The sequence below is a fragment of the Diadema setosum genome, chromosome 2, assembly GCF_964275005.1.
Source record: "Diadema setosum chromosome 2, eeDiaSeto1, whole genome shotgun sequence".
Taxonomy (NCBI): Eukaryota; Metazoa; Echinodermata; class Echinoidea; order Diadematoida; family Diadematidae; genus Diadema; species Diadema setosum.
Window position 1 is genome coordinate 16,053,730 of NC_092686.1, and position 23,009 is coordinate 16,076,738.

Here is a 23,009-nt window from a genome sequence, read left to right on the forward strand (position 1 = left end):
CGGGGTAAGGTCTATACCGTCTACATGCAATAAGGAAATTTGTTCTAATGTTAGAAGCTTAAGTTATGTATAACTGTCAGTGTTAACGTTAGAGCCAATAGAGGTCTGTCTACAGCCCAGTAGGCCTATTAACTGTTAGGTCAAAATCTCTTCAGTATGTTTTCAGGCTTGTTCTCAGTGAGGAGTCACGCCGTGTAATGCCGTGTTCTGTTTATCGAATTATAGCAATGACATTGTTTTATTAATGCGGTGTAGGTCTATTGTATCTTTCAATTCATATATCAGGGAAGTGGACACACCAACATGCACAGAAACCAGGGAACAAGTAACTCTGGCCGGGACGATGAAGCAGTACGTATGTGTTTGGGTCGCTGGTGCGGTTAGGGAAAAAGGTAGACTCTACATTGATCAGAGAGACAGCCCGTGACAGACCGTTGACAACATCGGCCAGAACCGGTAGGCTTAACACTAGCCAAGAATGAGCTGGGCGGCCACAAGAATTCATCGATCAGAATAAGAGCCCGGGATAGCCCATTTGCAGCATCAGCCAGAACCCTGGGCTAGTCGAGAATGAGCTGTGTGGCTAAGACGATACATCGACCAGAATGACAGCCTGTGATACCCGTTGACAGCATCAAACAGAACCGATGGGCTAGTCAAGAATGAGCTGGGTGACCAAAAGAATACATCAATCAGAATGACAGTTTTAGCCCGATAGCCCGTTGACAGCATCGACCAGAAACCTACGCTAGCCAAGAATGAGCTGAGTCAAAGAAAACACACTGATGCTGCCAGAGAAAACCTTTGAGAAATATGTAGATAGGGTAGGTAAGTTCGTTTGCATTGACTTATAGTGTATTTTATAGCTGCTCTTTCAGAATCTGCCGTCAACCAAATATTTATGTCAGGCGACTTTTTGTTGGTTTGTGTGATGGAGGGTCACATGTTTTGTTATGATCCCAATACAGTATTTGCAACTTACAATGTACCAGTGATAATGTTTCACTATAATTTGCATTTAACAGCTTTGAATCAACTGTAATTGGGGGGGGGGGGGCGAGGGGGGGGGGGTAGACGTAATGAGATCAGACCAGATGCCAATCTGAGAAGTGGAGTCATTCATAGTTCTAAACTTTAAAAGCACAAAAGGAAAATGCTCTTTATAATTCTCCAGTCATTGTGTGGTTGATTTCTGCACACTTTTAAAGTTTGCACCTAGACTGGTAAAACTTATTGCATTTATACCCACGCAGGAATTACGTATTGTGTAGAGAATTGAAGATTATGTAATTTATTTCAAAGCACTGATGCACCTCTTGTCACCAGTTTATATTGCTTTTGCAGAAATACAAAATGTACATGTGTGGTGTTTAAAAGACTGTTGGCAAATTTGGTGAACAAAATGACAAATGCTAACAACATATTATTGTCATAGGCAGGTTATAGGACAGCAAATTCAAACCTCAGCTTTAGGCCTGCATATAGTTTACTCTAATGAATTTGTTGCTCTGCTTTAAAAAAAAAAGTGTAAATGAAGAGTTTGTTCCCAAAAACCGATAAGTCCATATTTGCCAAATGGAGATATTTGCGATTAAAGGTCAAGAAAAATAAAGAGAACAATAAGAAAATGTTTGCTTCTTTTGACCATAACTTCAAAAATGTTACCTTTATATGTAAGTGTAGTAACCAATATATAATCTAAAAGGTATTATTTTGTACTTTATGACAGAGACCGTACTTCAAAATCTTCAAAAATGGACTTATCGATTTTTGCTATCAAACTCTTCAAATTTTTATCGATTCCCAATGTTATATATTTAAGATCATGGTTGAGGAATTTTGTTCATTCATGCTTGTGAAACTGTGTGGGTGTGGTATCCTAGCTCTTTTCCCCTTGGGATTCTTATTATCCTTCTCATTATAAAACAATGTGTTCTTTTCTTTTCCTTTCTTTTCTTTTTTGTGTGTGTTTTCGTAGGACATGCTGTAAATTGTCAGAAGTCATGATTAACCTGAATTGATACTCTTCTTGTATTTGCAGTTGTATAGATGTGTCTATGGTGCTTTCAAATTGCACAACAACAACAACAACAAAAAAGGTCACTCGTATACAAAGATAAGTTAATTCAAGTACTCGACGTTATGAATGTGAAGTGAAGTGAAGTGAAGAAGTGTAAAGCTTATCCTATCCGAAGTATCATACAGTACCAGCAATATAATGTATGTTTTCTGTGACAATACCAAAGGTCCTGTTTAATGGAATTGTTTTCCTGCCCTTTGTAGTTGCTTTTAGGACAAATATGCGTTAAAAGGAAAAAAAAACACCGAACAAACTAGCAAATATGTGGAAAAAGTTCCTCATACTACTTAAGCAGGTAATGTACTTGCCTTCTGCCTATCTTATGACTTACACAATTACTGTATCTCATCCATGCAGGAATTATTTCACAGAGAATTAGAAATTTTGTTATGTATTTCAAAAGCCTGATGCACCTTTTGCTATTTCATATCATCTGTACAGAGATGTGTGATGGTCTTTCAAGAACTGCTCGGTACACAAATGACAAATATTGTGGAAAAAAATTAGTGAACAAATGAAAATATTTTGTTAAGAATATTTGACAGATTATAACATGACAAATACAAACCTCACCTTTAGATTGTAAAAGTGAAGGTGAATAAATACATTTCTGCGAATTTGTGAAAGAGCAAATTTCTATGGTTTTCAGTTATTGAGTAATGTTTCATGAAAAAATATTGGTGAATGTCATGTACATGTATTCATGCTTGTGAAACTGTGTGTGCATGGGTGTGTTATCCTTGCTCTTTTTTTCCCAGTGTCAATGATAATGTATGATATGCTGATGTATTGCTAATACATATGTATACATGTTTTGAACGTATATTTGACTGATGAGATGAAATTCAGATGAATTCATTTCATTTCAAATGAGTTTGTGATGCACATTATCAATGCAGATAGGTAATGTACCTTTAAGAATGGTGCCAGTGAAGCACCTTACCAGCACTGCATGTGAAACACACTAAAAATACACAGACATCAATTCACATACTACATTCTAAGAAAAAAAAAAAGGTTCTTTTGAGCACCATTAAATGGTTCTCAGCACTGTCACAATAGCGACACCTTTTTTGGAGCCTGTGAGAACCTTTTTTAAATGGTGCCTGTCAGCACCTTTTAACAACGGTGCCCATTAGAACCTTTTCCAATGAAATGGTTCTCATGACCACCTTTTGAAAAGAGTCAAAAAGGTGCCCATCTTTAGTCAAAAAGGTGCCCATGGGCACCTTTTAAGTGGTACTCACGAGCACCATTTCATCGGGAAAAAGGTTCTAATGGGCACCTTTTGCAAAAGGTGCCGACAAGCACCATTTAGAAAAGGTTCTCACGAGCACCTAAAAGGGTGTCGCTATTGTGACAGTGCTGAGAACCATTTAATGGTGCTCAAAAGAACCTTTTTTTCTTAGAGTGTACAATGCCTTGCTGTGTGCTGCTGATCATAGAGAGATCTGGCGTTTATGGAATCCCTAAATCTGATAAGTGTCTTATGCCTTTATGAGTGCAATAAAATAACAAGGTAATTACCGTGACTGTTAGGCTGGACCTCTAGTTGTAAAGTATACTAAGCACACATGAAAACCCCCATCAGTATTGTCACCGTGTACTCAATTAGTATACAGGTTTGGAATCGAACACTTGCCAAAAGCTCACCGTTATAGCATCGATCTCAAAAGTTTTTTTTTTCCCGTATGTATGTGAGATGTACTGAAGGACATTAATACAGCTGAATGATGCGATACAGAGGAAACCACCAATTTGCAGCCTAAAACCTTACTTGACAACAGAGGGAGCTGTGAATGATCTGATCATAGAGATATTCAACATGATTATACAGGGAGGTGATCACCTCCCTGGTATGGATCTGATTTATTCCTTTTGGTTTGTTCGTTTGTTTGTTTTTGTGAAAAAAAAATAAGAATATGAATATATATATTAAGTCTTGTGACCATTATAAGTTGTTGTTCAGATCATTACGGGAAATTTGCGACCCGAAAACATGATCACACCGTCCAATTTGTGTAATATGTTTGGAGAAAAACAACAGAAAAAACTTTAATAAAAAACAAAACAAAACACGTGCATATTTTAAAGGCCCACATCTTTCCTATCTTAAACGTGTGATTTAAATGAGACTTTTAATAATAATAATAATAATAATAATAATGGCTACTTGTATAGCGCACAGGTCCACTTTTCAGTGCTCATGGCGCTTCAAAAATGAAAAAATATCATATATTTACATGCATATACATATTCAAACATTTCAACAAAGAAGAAAATGGTAAACAAAAGCAAATATATACCAAATAAAGAATACAACATATATCAATTAAAAATACAATATTGATCCAATATTAATGACATACAGCAATTACAGTCCTCTTTATGAAAAGAACAGATAAGTTTTAAGTTTGGATTTTACCATTTTCTTTGCATCTCTGTTACGTTAAGATAGTATGAGGGTCAACTTGAAGAATGGAATGGACGACGAATGGCAGGTTGCAGGGGCGGATCCAGGCATTCTGTAAAGGGGAAGCGCACGTCCCCCATTTTTTTTTATTTCTTTGTTTTGACCAAAAAAAAAAATAATAATGATAAAGAGGGAGCGCGCGCCCGGTGCGCCCCCTCTGGATCCGCCACTGTGCGTAGAATGATGGATCGCCCCAGTCCAGTAAAGTGGCAGGTGGGAGGAAGTTGATTATGGGTTGTTAAGAATACAATCATTTTCCCGTCTATATACCATGAAAATGAGATTTATATCAACGTCGAGGCACATTTTTAGTCCGTGAGTGCATCTGTGTGTGTGCGTGTGTGTGTGTGTGTGTGTGTGTGTGTGTGTGTGTGTGTGGGAGGGGGAGGGGGAGGGCTCGGTCAAGGGTCAATGCTTCTTCATCTCTCCTCCCACCCCATCCCACCCCCTTGCTTCCGTCAGGAATATTTCGGGATGATAGGAAGTCCTAATTTTTCTATGTGTGGTTTTTTTTTCTTTCCATTTTCCTTTTTTCTTTTTCTTTCAAGACTCAAAAGTGCGGTCACTCAGTCCCCCTTTCCGTTTTGCAGCCCCCATGCAAAGAAATGAAAAAAAAAAAGTAATGATAAATGCATGATAAAAAGATAGAGTGACGGCCAGGCAGAGCAGTACATGGAGTGATATGTTTACATTTTCATTGAGCATTAGAGGCAAGGATAATGATGGTAGAGACCATTATATTCGGAGAAGGCGGAGTTATATACTTTCCAGTGAAATGAAAGAAATTCTATTCCATCTCAAAATGCATGAATGAATCTGTTTTATTTGTTTAAGCGTACGACGGTGTGAATCACGATGGTTGGAAACATTGTTGAAATGCGAAGATCAAACTGCAGTACGCGATATTTTGCCTCATCCTGATCAGAATTGCTCTTGTATTTACACTCTACATTCAGACTTTGATCTCATAAGAAGCGTGTGTTGACAACGACTGTACTATAGTGGATAACAAAACAACCTTTAATTCTGTTGAATGCATCTGACCCTGAGGCCTACCATCATGATAGTGGTCCGTTCTTGATGAAGTGTATAAATGAACACATCTCCCTTGCATGTAACTGTTACGTAACATTCAGCGACAAGAGTTAGTAAAGTGCATTATGGGTATCGGAGCGAGTCGGTCAAGGGGTCGGAGGCAGAAAATTGCTGTATCGGAACCGTCTTCGAATCCTTCGCCGGAGAAGACGACGAAGAGAGAAACTGCGACGACCGGGTCGGGTGACAGAACAGGTGCCAACACCAAGCGGGAGGACAGAGGCATGTCGCTTGGCAACAACATACATCAGGCACAGCTGGAAAGCATTGGGGTTAACACGGAGGAGACAGGGGTACGTTGGTTTGTTGTTGTTGTTGTTGTTGCTTTTTTTTATAAGGAAGGGGTGTGCGTGTCTGTTGGTGTGTGTTTGTGCTTTGACCTAGGTGACTTACATCTACAACTTTGGTATTTTTCCTGTTGTTATAAACATGATGTGCGAATTCTTCATACCAACACTATATCCTATATACGTGTTTATCAAAACGAAGATGAAAAGAGATGCATACCGAGCGCAGATACAACCGTAAAATATAAGACATGACAATAGCAATTCAATTCTCACTCTTTATTTCTATCCAACTGAAGGTAATAGATAGTATGTGTAAATTAAAGTGTGCGCATTTGATTTACAATTTGTAAGAAGTATCAAGTCATAAAGTATAATACAATGTGTAATAATATACAAATGAACGAGAGAAACAATTAACGCAATTACTTTGCAAGGATAACAAAAGAAGAAGGTAATAGGTCTACAGCGATGGAAAAGAGCTATGATAATGATAGTGATCTATACTGAAAAGCGGAGCTTGTATACACGACCGTGGATCACTCAATGAACAATATACGCAAATAACACATCAATTCATCCAACGTTGTATGTGCAGCTCAAGCAAATGATATAATGTTAACTGATTATCAGTTCAAAACATACACTTTTCAGCACGCTCCGTTACCAGTTAATTGGTGTGAGAGGAATCATCTCTTTTGATGTAGCCAGGGAGGTGGTATATGAGATTTCCCTCCCATCTCCCTTTATGGCGACGAGCTTGGCTGACTGTTTACAAAGTGAAATTGTTCAAGTTTCAAATTTATTTCATATTTCCACTTTCTCAGTGATGGGATTACAAAATGATTGACAATAAAGCAAAAGTACAAAATATATACAACCATATCTTATGTTTGAAAAAAAAAAGACAAACAAACATTACACACAAATATAAATTGTCATTATCATCTGAGGATGTCACAAATCAATGTCAGAAATATTATGATGGGGCCTACATAAAAGCAATGATGCTTGTAAAAACTGTACATAAAAACTGTACTGTAAAATTGTCGATGATACTGTATAAATACATGTATAGCAGTTTGGTTTAAAATATATTTCGCCTTTTCGCGGGCTCATCTTATTTTACGAAAAGAATCTACACCACATACACACACAGACGTACACGAATTATTCCGTGCCTACAATGTGCAACGTGTGTGTGTGTGCAATGGGTGCGTGTTCGTTATTGTGTGCGATTTGGTTTGTGCGTTGAAATACCAGCGAAACGGCTAACTCAAGTGCAGGAAGCCACTTTTTTTTTTTGTCATAAATATAGCTGAGATGAAGCATTCTACACTGATATAAGGCTATAGCGTAATTTTATTTGAAGATCCCCATTGTGTCAAAAAGTGCTAAATCATTGCTTCATTTCTTATCACAATGGTGTGCGATTTACCCGTTTGCACCAGCTGGTTGAGTTCAGCCTGACAAAAAGTCAATTAATGGGGATAAGCTATTCTCGAATCAAGCGCAATAATGTTCATCAATAAGATTATTGATCGTTAGGGGATTTCTTGAGTTGACGGAAAAGTTATAATTGCTATAAAGAAACAACAAACAAAATAGAAATACTTTACAGGCTTTAACTTGCATGTTTCATACTTACAGGGTATCAAAATTAATTCAGTGTATACAAACTTATTTTCAGTTTATCCTCTCTCTCTCCCTCTCTCTCTCTAAATCTATATAAGTATACGAATTTGCATAAAAGTGTAAAAGTAACAGTTATTCATTCTCTGTCCATGCATCGGCTGACAGGCATAAAATATGTTAATAATGATACGTGTATGGATACTAAACAGCTAAATAAAGTGGTTACCAATGCATGCATGGTTTGCATAAACGACCATGACGTGACTTTTTTATACAAATTGTTCATTAATTTACGAATCTCGGTGGAAAATACATAAACCATATCTGGGATGTAGACTTGATATTGTTTTCTTTCACGTGGATTGTTGTGGCTGAGACCTCACATTGTGTCCACAATCTATGGATCTATACCTCTCATGAAATTTCATGGGCGTACTAATAGTAAATTGTATCGATCTTCTCGACCTGTTATAGCCCCGAGGAAAGTCTCCTTTCTTAGGATTAATGCTAATTATGATGTGCATTCTATAAAAAAGTAAAAAGAAATGGTAAATCAACATTTGAGATGTTGTCATTCCTCCAAACCTTTGTGAAAAAACAATGTACTTAATTTAACACTCAAAATGCTGCATTGTGTCACCATGTCTGAAATGGTTATTCTTAATGTTCCGACTGTGAATCAAACATTTTGGGTTTTAAATCTAACATTATGATAACAAAAGGTTGGAGGAGTGACATTTAAAATGTTGATTTACCATTTCATTTTTTTTTTTTTTTTTGGGAGAATGTGTGTAGGCCTACACTCTTAAAACATCCGAGTCAGAACTGACCCGGAACTGGGTCCGTTGGGGTCACACACCGTTCCGGGTCAAAAATGACAAGGAATGGGGTCAGTGATGACCCATTCAGAGTCATGAATTGGGTCAGGGTGACCCCATTCGGGGTCTTCATGACCAAATTCCAAGTCATTTGTGGTCCCAACGGACCGTACCAGTTCCGGGTCAGTTCTGACTCGGATGTTTTAAGAGTGTATTTAAATAGTATACGTAAAGTACGAATGGAATTATGTAATCCCTTTATATTCAATAGGTCTACTTAAAGACACATTCAATAATTGCTGTGCAAACACAGCTTATCTGAAGTTGACGCAAGTCCATTTTTTGTCTATCTCTGATTGAACGGCCCGTCGTCTCAGTGTAAGACCCAATAGCACATAGACGCGTGGTATACGTAAAATACATGCACATCGACTTGATAGGGGCGGGGAGGCTATGAGACGAACTCCTCCCTGATAGGGGATAGGAAAGTGTACAGTGAGTGACCCGGGGTTTATGATAATGACAGGATGCGGCCATCCTCATCCAGGCATTTTTCTGTTGATGCAGTCTCTTTCGACGCAACTCATTCATCGACTCGGCCGTTACACAGACATTTATCACAACGATGTGACTTCACTCAGCTGAGTTGTGACCCGATAACTTCCCAAGGTTGACCTATTTATACTATGCTATATGGACATTAATCGCTCATTGATTAATTCATCCACCTGATTCTGTCAAAAGTGTCACAATAAGATTTCAAACATGCTTTCCTGCTTTAATCTCATCATCAACGCCGACAGCTATAGCCTGGAATATTATTATAAAACCAAGACGGCGCTTTGAGAAATCTAAAAACTACATAATACTATACGCAGAAGATAATCTTTTTTAAAGGTTTTATGACATACAAATGCATGATTTGTGTTGATTCATGATACCCTCAACATCACTTTTGTGATGAAACGAGCATCTAGAAACAATACATACATTTTAAAGAAATATTTTTCTATTCTACAGATTACGCCCACAAAAAAAAAAAAAACAAACACCTTTCAAACCAAGATTCTGGTTGTGACTTCATCTGTCAATCATTGCTAGAGTAGTAATGATTAACAAAAGACATTGGAATGCACCCTCCCCGAGACCGAGCATAACTTGCATGTTCCCTCGCTATGTCTTTTGTTAAACATATCAGTACTTTAGCAATGATTGACAGATGAGGTCACAATCAGAATCTTGGTTTGGAAGGTGGTTTTTGTTTGTTTGTTTGTTTGTTTGTTTGTTTGTTTGTTTGTTTGTTTGTTTGTTTGTTTGTTTTGTGGATGTATCCAAGTAATCTGAAGAAGAATAGAAGAAAAAATATTTCAAAAATACATGGATTGTTGCTAGATATTCGTTTCACCGCAAAAGTGATGTTGAGGGTATATGAATCAACACAAACACTCAGCCTGTGATGCATTTGTATGTCATAAAACCTTTAAATCGAGACAAATGCATGTGTATGTCAGTTGAATATTGTGCCATAATCTCTCAAGCAATTTCATATTGGAAATACACGTACTTTACGAGAGAACGCAAACATTTAGGCAGGTTGATCGTGATTAACGTGTAATCTATTTCATCCCCCTTTTCGCACATTGTTTAAAGGATGAGCGGTTCCGGACAGACATGACGGCAATACCAGAAGTACCTACTACGTGTCCGCAGGTGTCCACTTCAGTAATTATCAATTTTGAGACACCAAATTTGTAATGTTTTGAAGTTTGCTGCTCCCCGTCATATTGGCGTTTATTCAAAGCAGTTGAGTCTGAAAGGGCACCTTGCAGCCAGATCATTTAAGACCAAAATGAGGAAAACGCGCGGTTCTCTTGCCAGTGACGATACCGATTACATCACACAGTCATTAGTTTGTCCCAACACCTGAATGTATTCGTCAAAATGCACATAATGAGGGGCGGGGTGGTGACATTAGGATCAAAGAAAGACCCTCGTTAATAGTCCATTTATATGTGATGATGACTCTTATACCATCCCATTCATGCATAGGCCCTCACTAGTCTTGGGAGTAAACTGATTAAAAAGACACTCCATAATCAACGTGACTTGACTACATTATGGGGAAAACCCAAGCACCAGAAAAAGCAACGATTTGATTGAGAATATAGAAGTTATGAAATTTTGGTATTATCTACACATTCTTTTACAGTACAACAGTGTAGTGGCAGTCATGGAACCTTAATTCTGTAAATTATATGAGGTCATAATGTCATCACCTCACACATGTTGTGTTGATTTGTTATACACAATGACAATCATCTAAATCACCAACGTGATAAGCCTATGACTTGCCCACACTCGCGCATGCGTTACCATTGCTACGAGCTTATTACAACCCCGCAATCAATTTGATGCATGCCACTTACTGATTGACACATTGCCCTACATCGACCCGTAAGCAAGCACCGCATTAGTAGTATAGCTATGATTAAAAAAAAATAAAATAAAAAATGGGCATACATACTCGGCTGGATTCGAACCAACGGCCTCCTGACCACAGGTCAGGCGACCACCAAGCTTCCGCCTGACAGTGCAGTGCTGGTTCTATAATGTATGTGTCATAATGGTTAAATAATCTTGACTATAGTAATTTAAAACAGAGATTTTGGTGAATATTAATAGGCTCCTGTATACAGGTCCCCCAGGGAAGACCTGAATATGAGGAAATGACATCATCACTGCATTTAATTTGCGTAAATACAATCGATACAGCTACTATGCATTGTTTACTTAAAAAACAACAACAAGTATAATAGAAACTTTAAAAATCAGCTGTATGATATCCGCAGGGACTTTTTTCCCCGCCGGGATGTTCGTTTTGTTTTAAATGGAATGTCTTTTTTTCTTAGATTATACTCTTAATTCTTTTTTTTTTTTATGTTTCATGCAGACACGATGACGCAGAGCTCAGGCTTGTCTGATATAGCAATTAGCAGCAATGGCCATCTAGCAATTAGCAGCAATGGTTGATGTATAGTGCGTATAATATGCAAATGGCCATTAACGTGATTGTATGCGACAGAAAAGGAAGAGAAGTTTTCAGTTGAGAGGAAAAAAGTCATAATTTACGTAGGTCGTAAAGACAAATCCGAATATTATTATGCGGATTTGGCGAATGCAGCACTATCAATAGAATACATCAGCTGAAGGTAAGGGAAAATCGGACAATCCGTTCAAAAGTTTTGGTATCGCCATTGCTGGATAAGAAGACTATAATTTCATGACGTCCAGCATGGACAATGACAAAGAGAAGATGATACATTGTATTGTAAGGAGTAGGCATATTTAACAATTATATTTTTTCTAGCATAATGAAAAAGCAGTTGACTAACCTCTTTAAGAAAAAAGGGCGAATTATACCCTTTTACATCCATCAGTATTTCAAGGAGAGAGAATGTGTACATTTCATAGTTAAAGTGAAATTTTGTGCAATTCTCTCTGTATTTTCTTTTAGTTTATTTTCATAAGAGGACATGGTGCAAACAAGGATCTGAGAGCGCGTACACGTGTGACTCCAGAGACACACTTTTACCGACGGGCGTACAGCCACGCCCCTTCAAAACAAGAACATGATTCGCCGAACGCCACCGGCAACATTGTATCATCAGCATAATGCGTTTCGCGCGTAATTATTCTGCACGTCGCTGCCCTTGATCCTTGCGTGTTAACTACTAAACACTTAGAATGTTATTTGGGACTCGAGCTTGCTGACTCTTTTTGCTTTTGTTCTGTGAGAGTGCGTGTGCAGAAAAAAAAAAAATAAAGGAAATGCAAAACAGTTCGTCGCTCTCTCAGTCTTTATAGTTCCTGTTCCGCGTTGGTGGTCAATGTGTGCATCCACATTGTACAGTAAAAAGGCATCGGATTCGCAGGGGCGTGATTAGATGAACTGAGTCTTTCGTCGGCGTCTGCTGCATCGAGTAATCTGTGTCGTTGTGATATATTCATGCCATCACAGCCAGTTGACAAAATCGGATACTTGTAGTCACCTTTGTCATCTAGACTGCACTTTGTCTTGAATTCGAGGGACGCTGTGGAAAGCACAAATTTGGAAATCATGACAGATTCCGGCAGGGTAATGGAACTTGTGAACCTCTGGGTTTGTACCTCTTGCACGCTGCCCTTTCTCTTGTATTACACTGACACTACCTACATTTAACCATTTCCTCTTTCTTAAAGTTAACATTATTTTCATTACGCCGAGAAAAATAGTATTAGTTAGTCTAGCCAAAGCTTGCTTAGCATCTTTTGCTTCTAGCTCCTTGTCGCTACGCCGATAGGTTACAATCCCATCCCTGAAATTTACTAATGAGATGGCTGCGTTCCTTGAATGTCATTGAAAAATGCGCTGTTCAAATGGTGTCCAATTACACGTTTGTATGCATTGACCAGCGGATGGCCCTGCCAGCCGTGCGGCGTCCCCCTCTAGCTCTCATCACCCGGGGGAGTTTGGATGCATAGATGCAGCGCACATGTTGATATGGCTTCACGCACATTTCAAACGTGAAGCCGCCACAAACGTTCCTATGGCTATGGGCATGGCTTTGCTATGCCGCGACTTGCTATGCGCTTGCTTCCTGGTATCAGGCGCGGTGACTTCGGGCGTGTGCTGCTGCGTATCTACGCAGGTTTTATCCGCCGCATATTTGTTTCGAGCAAATCAATTGTTATTGGGAAGTGGCATGTGGTGCGTTGAATTCATGTGGTGAATCTGTTCAATCGTGCAGCTGAAACGGTATGTTCCCCCGCACCTACGGATAATTAATCTGATTTTATTACGTACGCAGCAGCCGGTACTAGCGAGCAATTTTGAATGCGAAATGGGAGCATGTTGAGCCCTCTACTTGGCTTCACGCTATGCAGTTTTGTGTGTGTGTGTGTGTGTGTTTGTGTTATGAAGGCATGTTTAATACAGACCCAGCCGTGTATAAGTGAAAGCACTTTCCACCTCCATGGTATATGACTCCTATGTAGTGAGCATTTTCCATATATGTAGGGAAGCTAAGGATGAAGTGCTACTTTAAAGGGAAGTTAGACCCAAACATGTATGTTGTCGTGAATCTGTGAAGTTTGAGGAAAATCGTTCTCATGCAAAGCATGAGGCCCGAAATGATATTTCCTTGACCGTTATAATATACACCATAGACTCTAAGTAATATACTGTACTACTACTGCCAAGTAGAGTTTCTATAACACACTGCTGCACATACCAAAGAAATTAACAAAATTTAGCATGATTTTAAACAAAATGATCGCGTACAAAAATGAAAAGTTAAATGCAATAATAATAATACAGGGATGATATGAACCAGGCAAAGAACACGGGCATTTTAAAGCTTGATTTTTTTTTTTTTTTTTCACAATCGAATATTAGCATGCTAAGTCATTTTATATTCACATCAGCCTGAAGAGAATCAGCCCACAAGTTTTTTTTTTTTTTTGAGCTACCGGTAATTCGATAGGGCGTACCTGAGCATGCGTAAACATCGTCGGTAGAGCGGCGCAAAAAAAAAATTAAAAAAATAAATAAAATAAAAAAAATAACCCAAAGCACACTTGGTGTGCAGGTTGCCTCAAATGATGTGATCACACATGCATGCTACTATATTGCTAGGCATGATGGAATACATCCCTGTAATTTCTTGAGACGAATTCACATACATTAAGCGAGCTAGTTTGCAAGTCATCCTTCTATTTCAGAAATTTCCGGAGTTTGGGTATGAGCTTGGCTTTCAAATTAGTTTGCTAATACATTTATCAAATAGTGCACTTTTTCGTCATTGGGTTATTATTAAAATCTGAGCTCAAGATTCTGAAAATAGGCTATTATGAAACATTGGTCTGACATGAAAACATCTACTGTATACCCCGAATATTTCGCTTTTAGTTTTCATTTATATTTTTGCGAATTTCGTAAGCCAGGTGCTACTCAAGAAATTAAGGACATGCAAAAATAATGACTCTGATACCGATATGAATGTGACACACATGTTGTACATTTTTCCTTTCAGTACAGTACTCCATGATCGCGAATTTTACCACTCGCGAAATCGTCGGGAAGTCCCGATTCGCAAAAATTTAAACTTGCTAATTATGTGGTGTATACAGTTTATTGTCACACGCTGCACCGCCTCATACACTTATAGGTAAGGACAGCATGGTGAGTGGTGCAGGGTTCAAAGGATTAAAGATAGCGGCTCAATTTACACATTGTCAAGTGTTACTGGTTGAGCTCATGTATGTTCAGATGTTCAAATGCGTGGGGGAAAAATGAATAAACCCAACCCCCCAACCCCCCCCCCCCCCAGCAATGTTCAGAATAATCTACTTCTGGGAGTTGTAAGCAGGTACTACTCAATTTATTATTAAATTGGTGAAAAGAAAGCAACACGCATATCTGTAACACTACAAGGTGATTTTAGAATCAAAAGGGAATTCTCGGCAAGTTAGAAGTTACAAGTGTAGTCTGAAAAGGAAAGGTGAAATTTTACAAGCACAATGTTAAGCGAAAACTTGATCAAAGTTAGAGTAAAAGCAAGAAAGTCATCGATCAAATTGTATGAATTTGCTACATTTTGCAAAACAGTTCTCAAAGAGGCTAGCTGATCTAATGTCATTAGATTACCTCACAACTTCTCATTGATCATATATGCAAGAAAAAAAAAGATGTTAAATCCTGCCGTATAAGTGTTAAAACATAACGTTACGCCTGGTTTAATAATACAGTGCACTCCCGTTACAACGAACACGGTTATAACGAAATTTCGTTATAACGAAGTAAAACTTCTGGTCCCAAAATTATCGCCATTAATGTCTACGGTACGAAATTCACTTATAACGAACACGGTTATAGCGAAATTTTCGTTATAACGAAGTCTTTTCCGAGCCCCACGGACAAAGAAAAACAAAAGAAATGTGCTCCGTTATAACGAAATGCGGATCGCTTTCGAAAATACGTAGCGGAACAAGCATGGGCGAACGCTTCACATCACGCTGTGTTCGCTCCTTGTGTCACGCACAGTTTCCGTCAATTTTATGCTCTCTTTAATGTGATTATCCAAACGAAATTTAAAAGACCACAGTGTACCATCCCTTTTTCACATACATAGCTGCACAGTGTAAGATGAGTATTCAACAAACAGAACATGATATATGCGTGGTTTCCTTGGTTTTGTTATGTATTGTATTTGTTCGGTTATAACGAAATTTCGTTATAACGAAAGAAAACTGCCGGTCCCGAGCATTTCGTTGTAACGGGAGTGCACTGTAATCAAAATAATGATCAGTAAGATATATTAGGATTTGAGCCTTAGGAATACTTGCATTCAAACAGAAACAACTGGATATTTCAAGATTTAATGTACAGCTACTGTATTGCAAGCTGTGAGTTATGAAACCATTTTCACTTTTTTTTTTTGGTGAAAGTTATCATAACCGCATGTGGGAAAACACAGCAAAAATATTTCTCGACATTGAAAATGTGATGGAAAGTTCCAGACAACAGACGGAGAGTGTTTTATATTCATCAGAATTTTTAGTGTTTCTTGACGGATTCAGATGTTCACCAGACTTCTCAGCAGAGTTAATTTGCTTTCCAATTTGCTCAACATGAATTCAACCTCTACCTATAAAGAGAGACCTGGGGCCTGTTTCATAAAACTTGTCATCAGTGACAACTGCCACATTCTATGACAAATTTGCTCTCAGCCAATCAGCTGCAAGGATTTCAGTAGCTTGTCACATCTATGATAACTTGTCACTGATGACAAGTTTTATGAAACGGGCCCCCAAATTAAGCTTTTGTGCAGTGAGCATTTTTAGCACCTATGTGGACAATGTTGACCTTCCTTGCTATATCTTGCCATCATCCTCAACTTAAGTCCTGCAAAATGTTCCCACTGTAGGCAGTATACTATACTACTGTATTGCAATCCACTGATGCTTCTTCCAAGGGCCATCCAGTCTGTTATCAATGTATTTTTGCCTCTATATAATGTCTTACGTCCACATGTGTACATATGTCTTATCCACAAAATTCTATTCTTGTTTAACCCGTTGAGGACGAGTCCCGAGTATACCTGGGCAGGGGTCTATGGGAAATGCGTGTTGTAGCAAAATCAGTCAGTCCTCAACGGGTTAATGATATAGTTGGAAAGTCTACCCTTGCGGTTGTAGCTGTACTTCTGGTTCCATCGTGCCATTGCAAGACTTGCAAATGAGCATTGGGTTATTATCATGACTTGCTACTTGCGGAATGTGAGAAATCAGTGGAATATCCTGTTGCTACATGTACTTCCTCAAAGGCAGTAGAGCAGAACCCCCCCCCCCCCCCCCGAATCAGGAAGAACTCTGCCATTAGAACGTACTTTATGTCTTACAATTCTGCAAGCATTCATTACTGTAGGGTTTCTTTGTACAGCATTACAACATTGAGAATAGACAAGCAGTCTGACAAAGCGAAATGCAATTTGAGCAAAACAAAAAAATACTGGCAATGATGATAATAAAACAATTAATCTGTACACAGTACCACAATGCTATCTATGGCCATCACTTGCTAGCAGACATCTACAAAGCTGTTTTGTAATGCTGTATTGTATCCGCTATGATCTGGTGGACATAGACTGGCAGCAATACCTTCAGAAGTCAACATTTAATCTACAAGGGGGTATACAATGTACTGTAGATTACGTTCAGAACACAATTATGCACCAATCAGGTGTATGACTCGATCATCTTCTCCAGAACTACGTACTGCCCTACTTTGGCAAAAGGAAGCAAGTGACATACCATCCGAATTTGAGTTATTGATGTTTTCATAATTCACATAATGAGCTTTTCTTCCAGGCCAAATTTCATGCAGAAACTCTCATCCTACTAAGAGATATGTTAGACATCATGATAGTCCATTGACGTCAGTGTAAATGACAGACACATTTTGCTCTTTTACAAGAAATGTCACTTTTGTCACTTGCTTCCTTTTGCCAAAGTAGGGCAGCGTACCAGTGACGAGAAACCATCTACCAGCGGACCCGGCTGACTCGCCCTCCCTCAAGGCATTCAAACCTTTTTTGAGGGAGACGTAACCTACAGCTCATACAAAGAAACGAATGATTTTATTTGCACTCTCTGTATACGTTATTGAATACACTATATTTGTGGAATTTGGCTTGAAGAGCACGCATGCAGCTGCACATCATATTCACATGCTACAGTGCATAATCTTCAAGCTTGAAGCTATACAAGTTACACTATAACTGAAGAAGAAGTATTAACTTATGTTCTCCTCTTTTACAATAAAGCAGGTGTTGCAATTACTGGTGAATATACATGTAGTAGTTGTTTTTGACTTTTTAGAGTCCACACAAATTGTTCAACCCACTGTATTACAAATGCATGTCCCACGAAACTGAGGGATTGATGCACTGCTCAGCTCAGCTTATAAAATGCTGTGTGTGCCTGGTGCTATCGCTACCATTGTACAAAGCAGATATGATTCATCAAGTTCATGGGAGCACAGGATGAATTTCAATACCTCATCTGTTGAATAACAAGCGAGACTTAGGGTCGTAGTTGTTTGATAAACACTAGCATACTATATGTCAAGGATCCTCATTATAATTGCCCGCTACCACTACCAATGTGATCCTTTTTAAAAACAGCAAAGGGGTTCCCAGTGGAATCACAAAATGAGGGATAGAATATTTTTATATCCAGGCTTTGTGGTGCTCTCGTACCCCCCCCCCCCATTAAGTTCAATTCAAATTTGTTCAAGCATCACATCCGATTTTGTGTGTTTTCTGCTGTGTGTGTGTGTATGCTTTATACCCGTGTCTGTGTGTGTGTGTGTGTGTTTACAGTGGAAATTGATACCTACGTGCACATACCGTGCATTGTATTACTTGTGTAATATATTAATCAACAGCAAAATCCGCAAGAAAACCACCACAAAACATACTGACAGTAAAATACATTTCATGCAGATCTCGGTCCCTTCACAATGCGTGTTCACAGACCAGTTCTTTTAAATGCATACTATCATTGAGATATCTGTATGTACCCGGTACATAGAAATCATGTGTCTACTTACTTTTATGCAACAGTAAATATGGACATCTTGACACTGAGTCATCCTTTGTAAACATCACTGCATGCGCATAATTCACTTCCAAATACCAGCTTACACGATGTGTTTACATTGTGTTAAATCTTATAAAAGAGTCCAGGAGTCTAGGTTTATCAAATTATGGACCCGCAAGTTAGTAACTCTGCACCATGCGTCCCTCAATAAGTGTATGTTTAGATGTAAAAAGTCGTAAGGAGAACAGTCTACCGGATGTGACTGAACTTTGCCCAAGCTTGATGATCAGAAGAAATTTACAAACATGATTACGATTTTGATCTTGATTTATTTGAGATCATATTACCCCTGAAGAAAATAGATTTTTTTTTTTTTTTGTGAAGTAAGAAAAATTTTGCCCATGTATATATCATCAATGAGGATCATTGTATTATTGTAGTCTAGTTAAACTAGAGTTACTTCTGTATTAATTGTCATTACTGTCCTCTCTACCACTAGATTTCAAAAATTGTGACCATTTTATAGTTTTATCATTTTTTTAAAAGAGAATCCTGTGAATATGAGTTGATTTTAGGTGCAAACTGTGACAATGTGTGCATGCCTAAACATAAATTGAAAGACAGCTCTGATGAAATTGCATCGGAAAACCTATTTCAGAATTTTATCTCTACTCTCTATCTTCCACATGTATAAAAGATTTTTGAAAATATCACAGCTGTTTTTGAAACAATGGAAATATGACATTTCTTCTCTGCTAAAATCTCTCCAGTATTATAAAAAGACGCACATGCTGCATGGTACAGAATGTGTATTCAATTGCAGTTGTTGCTTGTTGGTCATGTCATCTCAGCTCAAGATAGCTTTGTCAGTCAACCATTGAGAGCCTGCTCAGTCATGGCTGATACACCTTGCCTTTCAAAATTTAGACATGAAAATGTGACAGGTTTTGCGCTTAACAAAATCGACCAGACTTCTATCAAAAACAGTTTCTAAGTCTAGTTAATAAATGTGCAAAATTTCATTGAAAATTCTTTTTGTAAATTATTTGGAATGTCCAGTGAAAACATGGCAAATAGAATGTTTAGAGAACTGCATAGTCTGGTCTTTTCCAGACTGAATAATGCTGTGTAATAATGTGGGACTGTATGTGGTGTGACACTGATGCTGTGTGTATGTAGGGATAAAGTTGTCATTATAGAGGAGATTGATATAGTCAGCATGCATTCCTTAACTCTTTATGTGCCATGGTGAAAACCCCCTGTGTGCCATGTTATTCTGAGACACCAACGTAGTCATACTTAAAGAAAACATTCTGTCTTTCAAATCTATGCAACTTCTATAGATTTCAGTTGAGCTGGACATGTAGTGAGCAAAGTTGTATAGAAAATATCAAGCTTTGCTTTGACGTAAATTGTACGTCAAATCTATGATTTTTTTTTTTCTTTCAAATGACCAGTAGCTACATTTAGGTAGAGCATAACTTTTGCATACAAAACTGTGGCAGAAACTTAGAATTTACACGCAAATCCAGTAGGGAACACCGATTGCTAGTCAATCACCACATATAATGCAAGCTAAATATGAGAGGAACGGAATCGCGAGAAACGCTTTCATTGTACTGTGACATTTGGCGATTTATCAATCAGTTTGGGTATGTTAGTGCGTTTGAGCAGAATATGCGAAGTTGGCACGCTGTCGACTGAGTCAGACGTGTGAACATGGCACATAAAGAATTAATCACTCTCCCTTTCAATCATCAGTCGGTCTTTATTACTGGAAATTATGACACCTCATTTTATCTGCCAGCTTGATGCATAGGGGTGATCAACATACCTGCAATATCTTTACAGGCAAACTTTTGGTCTGAATAAATTTGACAGTATTACAGTGGCAAGTTCACCAAGTCAACCTAATATATGATTACAAATTTTTGGAATTCTGTTGATGTACAAACATTTGACAAACGATTTTATATCGTCTCCTCTTGTTAAAAAGAATGCATGGAAAAGCCCATTTGTTTGATGTATTACAAACATTCTCAAAAGGAACTATTGGCATGGTTTAGTTCACAATTTATTTCCTCCATAAACAATATTGTTTAAAGGGGAAGGCTAGTAACTGAACAGTGGGAATCAGTGGGAATGCTGGAGGGTGATTGCTCCAATCCTTGTGGGATTCATTTAAGAGTACATCATATATCTATTGTTGTGTGAAAAATTTTTGCTTCAGAATGGTCTCATATTCAAGTAATGTGCAGTTTAATGTTTCCAGGTTAGCGTGCCTGGTCAGTGACGGGGCATTAATCTGCACATTACTTGAATATGAGACCGTTCTGAAGCAAATAATTTTCACACAACAGTAGATATATAATGTACTCTTAAATGAATCCCACAAGGATTGGAACAATCATCCCTCAGTATTCCTACTAATTCCCACTGATCGGTTACTAGCCATCCCCTTTAAGATTTAAATGTATTACTGTAAAAATCCAAAATTTAATATCGCTTCCCATAACTCAAATGAAATGTAATTTCTTTAAGATTGGAAAAATCATCTTTGCCTATAAGATACTGCTTCTCATCACCATGTGTGTGTGTTTTTTAAAAAAGAGAAAAAGTGAAGTTGTATTGTCAAGACAATTTCTACTTTGCGAAATATTATGTTTGTGAATTATGTGGCACATAAAACATATCTTATTAATTATCATAATTATTTAGTAAACTAGGGAGGGAACTTACAATCTGCTGGCCCTACAGTGAGTTCTGGTTGCCCACCCACTAGACCAGCAAATGGTTTCTGGTACCCCTCTCCTTTTTTCTTTGTTGCCTCATATTTTTTTTTTTTTTTTTTATGAGGACCAACACTTGCAGTGTACAGTACTTGTGATCTCCTGTATGCCCACAATAATGGTGTGATTATTGATGGTCGTGACTAGCGGTAGTCACACCGAGTAGACACATTTAACTTGGATTGTTAGCCATTTCTGAAGAGCACCCTCACAGTATCCTACATGGTACCAGCACAATAGCTGGCTGTCACTGCGGAGTGGGGTGCTAGTATGCACAATCAGGTGCAGAGAGAGGGGGAGAGAGAGAAAGAAATAGAGAAGGCGTACACATACACACTGAACCAGCCGGTGAATGCATGCTAACATTGGTAGCAACTGCAGACCTGGAGAATTTGGACAGGGGGCTTTTAGTTGTGTTTGCACTTCGGTGTGAAGGAAGTCCAAAAGGGTACTGCCACTCCTCTGCCGAGCCCATAGAGACTGGCTCTTGATCCCAAGTCTTGCAGAGTCACGCCGCCGCCACCGGTATTCATATTACCTTGCTTCTTTAGGCAGAAGTCGCAAAGCCATTGAATCTTTTTAAAGGGAAAAGCATCAAGGAATTCTTTCATTGAGGTACTGCGACCTCGGGGAGTTTGAGAGTAGTCTTTATTCTTGTGCCCTGCTGCTTCGGGTCTCTGTCTTACCTGTGGTATGTACCTTGATACAAGATAGTCTTGCTTGGCAAATACTGTGACATAACAGCACAAGTGCCAGGGTGTTTTATATGCTGTCCAGTGTTTGTATTTATGTGCATAAACTTCCTTCACTGAGTAGAAGACATACAATGCTGTTATGTTTGGACAGAGCAAATGTTTTAAACCGGTGTCCAAACTTTGTGATTAACACATTGTCGTAATCTTGTTATTTCAGTCACGTGTGTATCTGTGCATTACTTAGTTGTCCTGCATGATTTAGCTGACAAATTTAGATTATTATCTTTCTCATGTAACACAGTGTTTTTTTGTGGGATCTGTATGAGCATGCTCCATTGTCATAGAGAAGCAATAATGAATCAATGCTAGTTTTTACGACTGCACAATCACATTCAGTTTCACTGTGGTGATGGTTGACAATTATTCATTGCTTTAATTCAACCATGCCTTTGGGGGAGGGCTACTTTGTGAACCTTATGCTGACATTATGATCTTGTCTTCAAGCTAGTGAGTATGAATAATTCTGTTTTGGCTGGCCAAGGCTAAATGTTGCAATCTAGCTATCCATTGGAGCATGCACTTATCTGTAGAATATGTTTACTTCCTGAAATAGGACGTAAAGTAAAAGGGAGTCTGACATTTCAGAAAATTGTTGTGGATATGAGCAAATGCCATAAAAAAGAAGTCCCAAAGGTCTAGTGATATCTCTAAAAATATGAGGATATTGCTGTATTTTTGAAAGGTGGGAAAATGTGGTTAGTCTAATTATCTTTTGTGGTAGTTGTATGAGAACTGAAAGTGTTGTTTAACACTCTCACTAAGACCACAGTCTTTACAAAAATACTCTGTCCCTCTATAAAGACGAGGAAAATTACCTATTATATTCTAATCTTGTAAGAAGTAACCATGAAGGTTGAGTCTGATAAATCAACATGCATGTTTAATCACCAGATTGTACTTGTAATTTTAAAACGTGCTGCGTACATGGGTTTTGTGT

The 23,009-nt window shown here is 38.3% G+C and overlaps 1 protein-coding gene across 3 annotated transcripts in view; it reads left to right on the forward strand.

Annotated features, from left to right (window-relative positions):
* The first annotated feature begins 12,244 nt into the window (after positions 1–12,244).
* LOC140246184 (glucose-6-phosphate 1-dehydrogenase-like) overlaps positions 12,245–23,009 on the forward strand; it is a 43,585-nt gene continuing 32,820 nt past the window's right edge. Inside the window, exon 1 of one of the 3 annotated variants that reach the window (XM_072325625.1) lies at positions 12,245–12,547. In XM_072325625.1, the coding sequence (XP_072181726.1) occupies positions 12,506–12,547 (42 nt within the window). In that variant the 5' untranslated portion in view covers positions 12,245–12,505. Of the gene's footprint in view, positions 12,548–21,617; positions 21,843–23,009 lie in introns of those variants that run through there. The other 2 variants (XM_072325626.1, XM_072325627.1) reach the window with 2 other exon arrangements.